The sequence below is a fragment of the Bipolaris sorokiniana genome, assembly GCF_000338995.1.
Source record: "Bipolaris sorokiniana ND90Pr unplaced genomic scaffold COCSAscaffold_4, whole genome shotgun sequence".
Lineage (NCBI taxonomy): Eukaryota > Fungi > Ascomycota > Dothideomycetes > Pleosporales > Pleosporaceae > Bipolaris > Bipolaris sorokiniana.
Window position 1 is genome coordinate 618,657 of NW_006911898.1, and position 9,852 is coordinate 628,508.

General features: G+C 49.7%; 4 protein-coding genes across 4 annotated transcripts in view; 3 read left to right on the forward strand and 1 right to left on the reverse strand.

Annotated features, from left to right (window-relative positions):
* Positions 1–265: 265 nt before the first annotated feature.
* COCSADRAFT_158405 (uncharacterized protein) lies at positions 266–968 on the forward strand (the record flags this gene model as incomplete). The annotated part of the gene is made up of 2 exons (XM_007699622.1): positions 266–421; positions 480–968. The coding sequence occupies 2 exons, from the start codon at positions 266–268 to the stop codon at positions 966–968; spliced, it is 645 nt and encodes a 214-aa protein (XP_007697812.1).
* Positions 969–1,091: 123 nt separating this feature from the next.
* COCSADRAFT_296693 (uncharacterized protein) lies at positions 1,092–5,138 on the reverse strand. Its single transcript, XM_007699623.1, has 4 exons — positions 4,811–5,138; positions 4,224–4,735; positions 1,419–4,174; positions 1,092–1,362 (listed from the first exon to the last, which is right to left on the reverse strand). The coding sequence occupies exons 1-4, from the start codon at positions 5,047–5,049 to the stop codon at positions 1,192–1,194; spliced, it is 3,678 nt and encodes a 1,225-aa protein (XP_007697813.1). The 5' UTR covers positions 5,050–5,138; the 3' UTR covers positions 1,092–1,191.
* A 161-nt stretch (positions 5,139–5,299) lies between these two features.
* COCSADRAFT_137741 (uncharacterized protein) lies at positions 5,300–7,000 on the forward strand. Its single transcript, XM_007699624.1, has 2 exons — positions 5,300–5,595; positions 5,661–7,000. The coding sequence occupies exons 1-2, from the start codon at positions 5,352–5,354 to the stop codon at positions 6,809–6,811; spliced, it is 1,395 nt and encodes a 464-aa protein (XP_007697814.1). The 5' UTR covers positions 5,300–5,351; the 3' UTR covers positions 6,812–7,000.
* A 963-nt stretch (positions 7,001–7,963) lies between these two features.
* The window catches only part of COCSADRAFT_169238 (uncharacterized protein), a gene marked incomplete at both ends in the record, with an annotated part of 8,074 nt that continues 6,185 nt past the window's right edge, over positions 7,964–9,852 (forward strand). Inside the window, 3 exons of the mRNA XM_007699625.1 lie at positions 7,964–9,017; positions 9,086–9,257; positions 9,328–9,549. Of these exons, the coding sequence (XP_007697815.1) occupies positions 7,964–9,017; positions 9,086–9,257; positions 9,328–9,549 (1,448 nt within the window). The remainder of the gene's footprint in view (positions 9,018–9,085; positions 9,258–9,327; positions 9,550–9,852) is intronic.

The window sequence follows — 9,852 nt, forward strand, 5'->3', positions numbered from 1 at the left end:
ATCGGAGTTAAGCCTTGGCATCACCGACATGACTTTTTGTGCGCGGTAGAAGAGCTGGCGCGAACTCGTTGATCGAGGCTGCAGCAGTTCCCCACGTCCCCCGACCCGCCGTCAGATACCCCCAAACGACGCATTGAGTTGCTGTCTTGACCTGTCCGGACTCGGCCTCAATATACAAAGGCCCTTGTAGCGCTAGCGCACCTCCGCGAGACCTCCGCATCCACCGCACACGACCCGGACCACCACCACCACATAGCCGCCCGTCATGGCGTCAATAGCGAACAAAGTCAAGGCTGGCAAGCCAATTGTGCAAGATTATTTTGCGAGTCACAAGATTGGCGTAGTGGTCTCGGCAGGGAAGATGTCAAAGGCAGTAAAAGTGCGAGTCGCTGAACAAGAATGGAACAAGAAGTTTAGAAAAGTAAGAATTAGCAATTGAAACACACACAAATCTTTCCAATGCTAATTAATACTTGCAGCATTTTCCTGCGCCCAAAAACTACCTTGTCCGCGATCCCAACAACTCCCTTGTCGAAGGCGACGTCGTCCGCATAGCATCAGGTCATCGCACCTCCACAGCCATCCACCATGTCGTAACCTCGATTGTTGCGCCCTTTGGCGAGCCCGTCGAGAACCGCCCACCAGTCCTCACCGAAGCCCAATTAGACGAGCAGCGCATCAAGGACCGGTTATTGAAGGATGTGAGGAGCGCCGCGCGGGGAAGGCAGATCAGTGTGCAGAGATTGGCACAGGCAAGGAAGCAAGGATATCGGATACCGACGCTGGAAGAAGCCATGGAGCGCATGAAGGTGCATACAGCGAATGAAAAGGCGAGGCTAGAAGCGCATGGTGGACAGGCTGGACAGCAAAAGACGGCAAAGGAGAGGAGAGTCGAGGCGGGGAAGAAGACCAAGGAAGAGGTCAAGGCCGAAAACAAAGTAAAAGATGCCAAGAAGCAGACTGTATAGTGACATACGCAAGAGATGGACATGTAAAATTATTGTGCCCCCAAAAGGCCGCCGCTGGAAAATATGGTATTACACGCAACGTTTGAGTCGTCACGTTCTTCATGATACCAGGTTTCTTACCCACCACAACGCCAAATTCAATTCCAACCCAATGCCCAGGGTATCAATATCGTTTCCATACAATCATAACCAATCCCAACAATGGAACAAACAACAAAACCTTCTACGCAGCCGTCTGTACAACCTTGAAGCCCTCCGACACCAGTTTCTGAATCTCTTCATCCTTGTGCTGTAGCTGAGCCAGCGCGTATGCGATGTCATTCCACTGCCTCTCATTCTCGGCCCTTGGAAGCCTCGAAGCAAGTTTGGCAGACAATTGCTTGGCGTGTTTGTCCTACACAGTGTTAGTATCGATGCTGCAAGATTGTGTAGTCTATTGTAAATCCATACCTTCTCAATAAATCCAGCCAAGAACTTGATGATCCGCTTCAATGCCTCTTCGCTAAGGCCTGTGTCTGCACTAAGCACACTGAACATATCAATGAATTGATTGTAGACTGCATTGTCCTTGGTCGACAACTCAGTGAAGAACATGCGTGCCATGTCGGCAATCTTCTTGTCACTGTCTTCGAGACACTTGGCCATCTCGCCTAGTTGGCCCTTGACTTTGACCTGACCTGCCAAGATCAAGAAAGTGAGCGTCATCAGACAAGTGCGCTTGACACTAGGGTCGCCATCGTTCAAGCGGCGGTAGAGGAAGTCGGTGTTTTCGTCAATGAGGTGGTTGAAGCACACTGCCATGTCACCAAGTGCTACGACAAGATTGCTGCGGACGACTGCATCTTGACTCCTTTCGAGGATAGTGAGCAGCAAGCCAAGGTTGGTCTCGCAGTACTCTGAGCTTACACACATCAGCTTTGCCAAGCAGAGTGCCGCCTGAGCTTGCAAAGTCGGATGATTGTACGACGTGTTGTTGGCGCAAATGTCTGCCACCAATGGACCAAAATTTGCCAAAAGAGACTGCGGGCCGTATAGAAGCTCGCGTTCACGGACATGCGCAATAGCTTCGGTGAAATCATCCTCAGTAGTACCAGCCATGAGATCAAGCTCGTCAGCTTCCTCAGGCGCTGGTGTAGGCTCCTTAGTAGCGCCTCGTTTGCGGCCCTTCTTCAAGGGGGTAGGATCGCCCGACGATGCCATCGATTTTCGAGGGGCAGATGCGTTCTTCTTGTCCTTTTCAGCTTTCCGACGCTTGAACTCGAGCTCACAAAGCTCAAGGTGCACAATTTGCTTGATTGCAACGTGGCCGACGACAAAAAGGAGCTGCGAGAGAGCGAGGGCAGAGTTTTGCTTCTTTGGTTGTGGCTCCTCGACTGGAGGTGCATCTGGCATTTCCTCATCCTCCCCTTTCGGCTCAACAGCGCTCGAACTTGATGTAGGGCGCGACTCGGATTTATGCTGACCAGCAAAGACACGCTTAGTAATCTTGCGGATAATTTCTGAGCACAAGACGTCGGGGTGCTTGGATAGAACATATATGGCACTGATAGCCTGCTCTGCTACTCCATACCACTCTTTGCTGTCCGAAGTCATTTCTGTGATTGCAGCCAGCCTCACCAACACTGCGTGATCATTTGGCAGTTTCACAGTTTGAGCTGGAGCGTCACTGGCGGCCTGCTTTCCTGGCGGCTGGCTCATGCGACGAAGAGCTATGCAAGTGTACCGGGCCAGGCCCAGGTCTCGCCTACCAAGCTCTCCTAGACCAATCCTAAGGCAGGTCTCCATTTCCTGCACCACGATGTCGGGTGTGGAAAGCGCCAGCATGCCCAGAACGATGATAGCTCCTCGGCGCTGGTTCTTCGAGATGTCTTTCTTCTGGTAGCCATAAATCTGCCAAAGCTTCTGGATGACTAATCCATTGACTAGGCCCTGCTTCATCATCGTGCTGAGAAGCTGCTCGAGAGACGTCAGTTCTGCCGGCGTTGTACCGAAAGTCAGACTGATCATGTTCTTTGAAACGTAGTTTGCAACCGCATTGTCATCGAATCCGGGTGGTGCGTCAAAGAACAAGCCCTTATAGCATTCAAGCAGATGGGTCTGCACACCCTTGCCTTCGTCACTGTTGCCTTTGGTCCAGATGAGTCGTAGCATCCTCCTGATACCAAGTTTTGCATTGGCAATCTTGTACGCATCGATGGTGGTGAAGAAGTCCATGGCTTCGATGACTTCGCTCTTGTTCTTGGATGACAGTAACTGAGTTACGATCTCAGCAGCATCGTTGATGACTTCAATGAACTTGAGTGCTTCAAGCAGGAACTTGCGTACTGCCTGGAATTTTTCCAGTTCTTGCGCGGTGGCTGCATCTTTCTGAGCTTTTTCAATGGCGGCAGCCTTCTCTTCTTCGCTCATCTCAGATGGGTGCTTCGGCCCTTCCTCATCCCCAACATCAGCCTGTGTTGCATCCTGCAGCAGTGTCTCATCAACCGTCTGATCACTTGGTGGGCGTTCCCTCAACTCTTCTGGAGGCTGTAGAGCATTGATTTGGGCTTCACATTCCTCCAATCGCTTAGTCCAGTCCTTTGTCGACAGCAATCCTCCATCAAACGCTGTGAAGGGATGAGTTGAGATGAGTTTGGCAAGCAGCTTAATCGCATTTCGGCGAACGTTGCTACTTTTGTCTTCAAGACTGCGAGCAGCAAGTTCGGCGACCTTTTGTCTTCGCTTGGGGTACTTCTGCTCCAGATCACAAAGTTTAACGTAAACCTGCATTACCCTAGCACGACAATAGGGGTTAATATCGAGGAAGCGGTCTTCAAGCACATCGAAGAAAATTCGGATCTGTGCCTTGTGGTTTTCGCTGCGGTCATCTTGACTCAGCTTGCTAAGCATAGTTATGAGGTTTCCGCAGACTTCGATGAGAGCACAGCGCAAGGTATACGACTCGCTATCGAGCAGGTTTGCAAGCAGTGTCATTTGCCGGATGACAAGATGTGGTGTAAGTTCAGAAATCTTGGTAAGGAAAGTCGAGATAGACTTTGGACCTTTGAGATCGGTGGAACTGAACTCCTTGCTGCTGATATCTTTCAAGACATCTTCAGTGAGTTGTGGGTAATCAAAAGCATCTGCAAGTGTGAAGAGAAACTCTGCCATGGGCTCTGACAGATGCTCAAAATATGTCAGGCTCTGGTTGATGGAAGTTTGTGCGGCTGTCATGATCGTCAACAGAGGCACTCAGTGGAACCTTAGTGTACTTACTGTACGCGTGTCCGTGCGATTTGACGGCAAAGCACAAAACTCTGAAACAATGATTTCGTATGGCATTGTTCTTGACTCTTGCCTCGTTCTCGAGGATGTGGTACACCGGCTTTGTGAACAAGCCGATGAATGTGTCTCGCTCCGATGTGGTAACGAATATACGGCCCAGCTTGAGTCTAAGTACCTTGCTCATCCGGTCTAATGCCGTCTCTAATTGGGCAGAAGCATCCCAGGCGCTCTCTTTGCCTCCGCCAGTTTTCGTCTTTGTAGTCTTACCCCGCCCCCGCGCTGCTGGGGCAGAGGCAGATTTCTCCAGTGCTCTTGTTTCAACTGCGGAGATGGTCCAACGGAGAAGGAAACCATACATCTCGAGTAAATTCTTGTGGTGAGGTATCGCATCCTGCTCTTCGGCCTCGAGGTCTGTGTGGATTATGTCGGCTTGCGTAGACAGTGCGGAGGATATGAGGTCGAGGATTTTGCTGAGAATTGCGGGAGGAATCTGCGATGAGTGCCTAGAGAGCCGGAACAGTTTACGGTTAGGTTCTGTGTCATACGTTTTTGCGTGCTTTGGATATGCGGGAACGCACTTCAGCAGAAACTGCAGAGTATCAAAGACAGAGCTGCGAGTAATCGCATCTGGGCTCTCTGCCACGGCATCAACCACAGGATTCAGCTCACTGTTGATCAATCCGGGCGACGACAGCGCTTCTGGCTCATCTTCGCAGTCTTGTAGCGCTTGCGGGGCCTCGGGCGTGGGGATCGTCGAAGGGTCGCTGTCGAACAGCTTGACCGCCTCATTGATGTCGAATTCCACGCGCGCATCCATAATGGTCAGAGTCGCTTGCGGAATCAAAAGACAAGAAGGCCAAAACAAAAAGAAGCGACGAAGGGGTCGTCGAGGGTGGGGTTGTTTGCTCAAGTGAAAGGGACAAGTGCGGGCCGTCGTCTCACTTGGCGGGAAAGCGCGTTGCATGTGTTTATTGGCCCGTGCGCCTTGTCATCATGCTTCCCCTTCCGGCCTAGTAGTCATCCAGGTTCAATCGCGGAACGCGTCTCCCAAACGCTGTGCAGACTCGCGCATCATTCTGCACACCATAAGAAGACCACTTACAGACTTACACTCCTCCCATGGCAAAGGCACGCACTTCACTGCGGAATGCAGAGGCCATTGACGTCCACGAAGACTCTATAAAGGCAGAAGAAGCTGAAGAGACTATGGACGAAAGTATGGATCCACTCGACGAGAGTGGGCAAACAGTCGACAGCAGCGACGAGGAAGTCGAGGATTCCGTGCAAGAGGATATGGCACGCTTCGAAGAGACATTTGTCGGTATCAGCAAGCGCTTTCGACTGATCAACCGCATTGGAGAGGGTATGTCCCCCATTATTGGCTTGCAGTCATGCAGGGTACCGGGGGTCGCTCACACTTCATCACAGGAACTTTTTCTACCGTCTACAAGGCTGAAGATCTTGAGTACGAAAAATACAACAACAACTGGGACATTGACGAGCGTGAGAAGAACAAGAGCATGTCCCCTTCCCGCAGGAAGCAGTCCGCCCGCCGCCCCCACTATGTGGCCATCAAGAAGATCTACGTTACCAGCAGTCCGATACGCATCTTCAATGAGCTCGAGCTTCTCTACGATCTGAGAGATTCAGACTCAGTGTGCCCCCTCATCACCGCTTTCCGTCACTTGGACCAGGTGGTGGCCGTACTACCTTACTTTCAGCATCGCGACTTTCGAGATTACTACCGCGATATGAAGATATCCGATATGCGCTTTTACTTCCGGAGTCTGTTCACTGCCCTCGCAGCAGTCCACCAGAAAGGCATTATTCATCGTGATGTCAAGCCCACCAACTTTCTCTACAACACATCGCAATCTCGTGGTGTCCTGGTCGATTTTGGCCTCGCGGAGCGTGAAGGCACAGATTGGCACAACTGTGCCTGCCACTTGAACGAAGAGGATCGCCGCTATAGGATATCCCACAGCGTCTACGCTCAGACACAATCAGCAGGCCACAACGCTTCTGCCTATCCTAAGAACGACACTCGCAATAGCAGACGTGCCAATCGAGCGGGCACTCGTGGCTTTCGTGCCCCTGAAGTGCTTCTGAAATGCACTCAGCAAACCTGTTCTATCGATGTATGGAGTGTGGGAGTCATACTCTTGACTATGCTCTCGCGTCGCTTTCCCTTTTTTCACAGCGCAGACGACATCGATGCGCTGCTCGAGATCACCACTATATTTGGACGAAAGAAGATGCGAGAGACAGCACTCCTACATGGCCAGGTCTTTGAAACGAACGTACCTAGTTATAGCGAAGGCGGTCACAGCCTAGAGAAGATTATCCTTTGGTGCACAGGCCGGACAGGCGACAAGACTCAGCCCAAGAAGGAGCTTGAGGAGGAAGAGAAGGAAGCTGTTCAGTTTCTGTACCGTCTTTTGGAGTGCAACCCTGCAAAGCGAATCACGGCTGCTGAGGCTTTGGAACATCCCTTCCTTGCCAAGGTTGACGAAGAAAGCGAGGCGGAGCAGAAGGAAGCGGCTGATTTTGCCGAAGAACAAGAATTGCCACAGCAGTGACACATTGACGAGAGCACGAGGAAAAGTAGCATCAACGGTGTATGATTGGATGGCAGCATAGTACAGGAGTTTTTTTTTGGCCATTTATGGAATATTGGCTATGAGACGATTCATTAAGATACCCTCCTGTACTGCACAGAATCACGCATAAAGCATTATTCCAATTAATATAGACATGAGGTTATACGCATTTTTTTGTATTTTCTCGATTATTGTTCAAACTCTTTCAAGACGTAATAGTTTGCTTAAACTCGGCGAAGTAGGAAAGATAAACAGACGTCTATTGTTGCTACTACTACATTCTACTCTCTTCTCTTTCTCTAAAAACAAAAGAAATGCCTAATACACAGAAAATCGCTTAGTATCAAAACTAATTTTCTTAAACTTCTAAGCTAGATTAAAGTGAAGAAGCTTTTAAGGTTAGGTGTGAGAGAAGCTTTCTTAGAAGTTTCCTCATAATTACGACGCCGATCTTTATAACTATACTAGAAGGTATATTAACTACATAACATTAAACACAACCACAGTCTACTTTCACTGATGGCACATTTTGGCGTGACAGCATATCACCTGACTGCACCGTGGACCTTCTGAACGTGGACGCCTGATGGTTTGTTACTATGCGATCTGCGCTAAGGAGAGATCCTTTCTTGTTACTTGTAACAGCAACCGGTCTATTTGCCTGCCCATATATAGATAGCTACGTTGCCTAGAGCTCAGTTCTCTATCGAGTACAATATCGTTACCTAGCATTGCCTAAGTATAGCTTTTTGAGCTTAGCCCCTTAGAATATGTTTATATCTACAAGATTATTGTACAAAATTGAATTGCATAACTACGATAATACGTGTGATAAGGTTTATTGCGCCGGCCTTAATACCCATAGTCAGCCCACTTGTCGCCTATGAGCAAGGATAGCATGCTCACTAAAGGATGAATGCCCGAATACGAGTCTGAATCTTCCCCCCGCATGGCATGTTGGCAGCTTGCATAAATTAAGCAAGGCAGATTTCGTAAAGATCTCGAAGTCTCACTCACCGACACAAAAGAATCTCAGCAGAGCGGCGAAGGCGCCTTTCAACCACAAGCCAGCTATTTGTAAGTCTTTGGTACGTAAAAGAAAGCATGGCATCGACTAGTCTCAACCAGATTATGTGGCTTTTTGTCACTGGAATTACATTCTCTTGCGCCTCCCTGGCACAGCGCGGCCATGTCTTGCACGAAGAACGTCGCACTTTGCCCTACGGGTGGCAGAAAGGTGATCGTCTGGAACCGGACATCATTCACCCTGCTCGGATTGCACTTGCACAGAACGAGTTAGAAAGAGGTGAAGAACTCCTAATGGCTATTTCAGACCCAGACTCGCCACTTTACGGTCAGCACTGGACACAAGAAGAAGTTCGTAGCTTCTTTATACCAAGCGACGAATCCGTTATGGCGGTCCAACAGTGGCTCGAAGAGTCTATTCCGGCTGCCGACCTTGCCGCGCACCCTATCACACAGTCGAGAAACAAAGGCTGGATTGAATTTTCAGCAACTGTACAGCAGTTGGAAAACCTGCTGGGGACCGAATTCTACAACTATCACCATGATTCTGGGCGTACTGTAGCATCAACAGAGGCGTACTACGTGCCTGCAAGCGTGGGAGAGCATGTCGATTTTATATGGCCTGGAATTATTCTGTCCCACCAAATGGAAGATGCTGGCAGAAACGCTTTACAAAAGAGAGGCGCGCCAGTCGCGCATCCAATTAAGCAACAGGGTGCCCCAGTAGTACCACTTCCGCTAGAATCGAAACTTGAAAGCAGCACCGTAGCATGCAGCAACAATCACTCCGCATTGGAACCGGCGTGTATTCGAGATCTCTATGGGGTCCCCCAAGGACCTGCGCCGTCCAATCCCAATTATACACACGCCATCTACACCAGTGGAAATGACAAGTACAAGCAAGAGGACCTTGACATCTTTTGGTCGGCTTTTGCCCCTGAAGTACCAAAGGGCACTGTGCCCAAGCAAATTCTTATCGATGGTGCAGCCGACACAAGGTCCATGAATACATCTGGGGGTGAACTCTTTGTAGATCTCGCCTTGACTGTGCCCTTGGTGGCTCCAAACACTATAACGATTATCAGCCCGGATGATCCGGTTGCTCAGGCCGATACCGCCTTGACGGGCGGTGCCAATAGCATGCTGGAAGCTTTTGACGGTAAGAGATGAACGCTTGCTATATTTTCAATAATAATCGAGGGACTACTAAGGAGATTCTTTTTGTAGGGTCGTACTGCACTTATAGTGCTTACAATGTGACTGGAGCTCTACCAGGCTGGGATGCGGAATACCCGAATTCAGCCCAAGGCGGATATAAGGGTGAAAGACAATGTGGAGGAGTGAAGCCGCCATCTGTGCTTGTCAGCGCTTGGGGAGCAACAGAGGACTATTATCCTATGTAAGTTGATGAGGATACCGACAAAGCCATTCCATGTTTTGTGCCTCTTCTAATTTAGATTCCGGATTAGTTCTTTTCAACGCAGGCAGTGTAACGAATTTATGAAACTCGCACTCCAAGGCACAACAGTCCTTATCGCAACAGGCGATTACGGCGTCGCTGGTAACGGTCCCCAATGCTGGGGTTCCAACAATGATCGCTGGACTGTCGTGGCGCCAGCAAATTGTCCCTATGTAGAGGTGCCGGACGGGCCAACGCCGCGGACGGGCCAACGCCGGATTTCTCCCCAACAGTACTATCACAAACTTGAAGCTGTAGAGCTCTACATAAAAGCTATTATCGCGAGAAACTCTAGTATAGTAATCTCGTAGTATTGTTTATTTGATCTATCTACTGATATTTGATTGGCAGCTTGATGGGGCGGCCTGAACGCGAGCGTGGTGATGGTGGTGCAGCTGATCGATTAGCTCGCTGCGCACCACCACTACTACTGCCAACGATAATATTCTTTGATGCTAGCTCAGTAGAGCGCTTGAAGGTAGGCTTCTTTCCCCTTTGTGAGATTTTGATAGCTTTCTGTAAGTCGTTTGTGGGC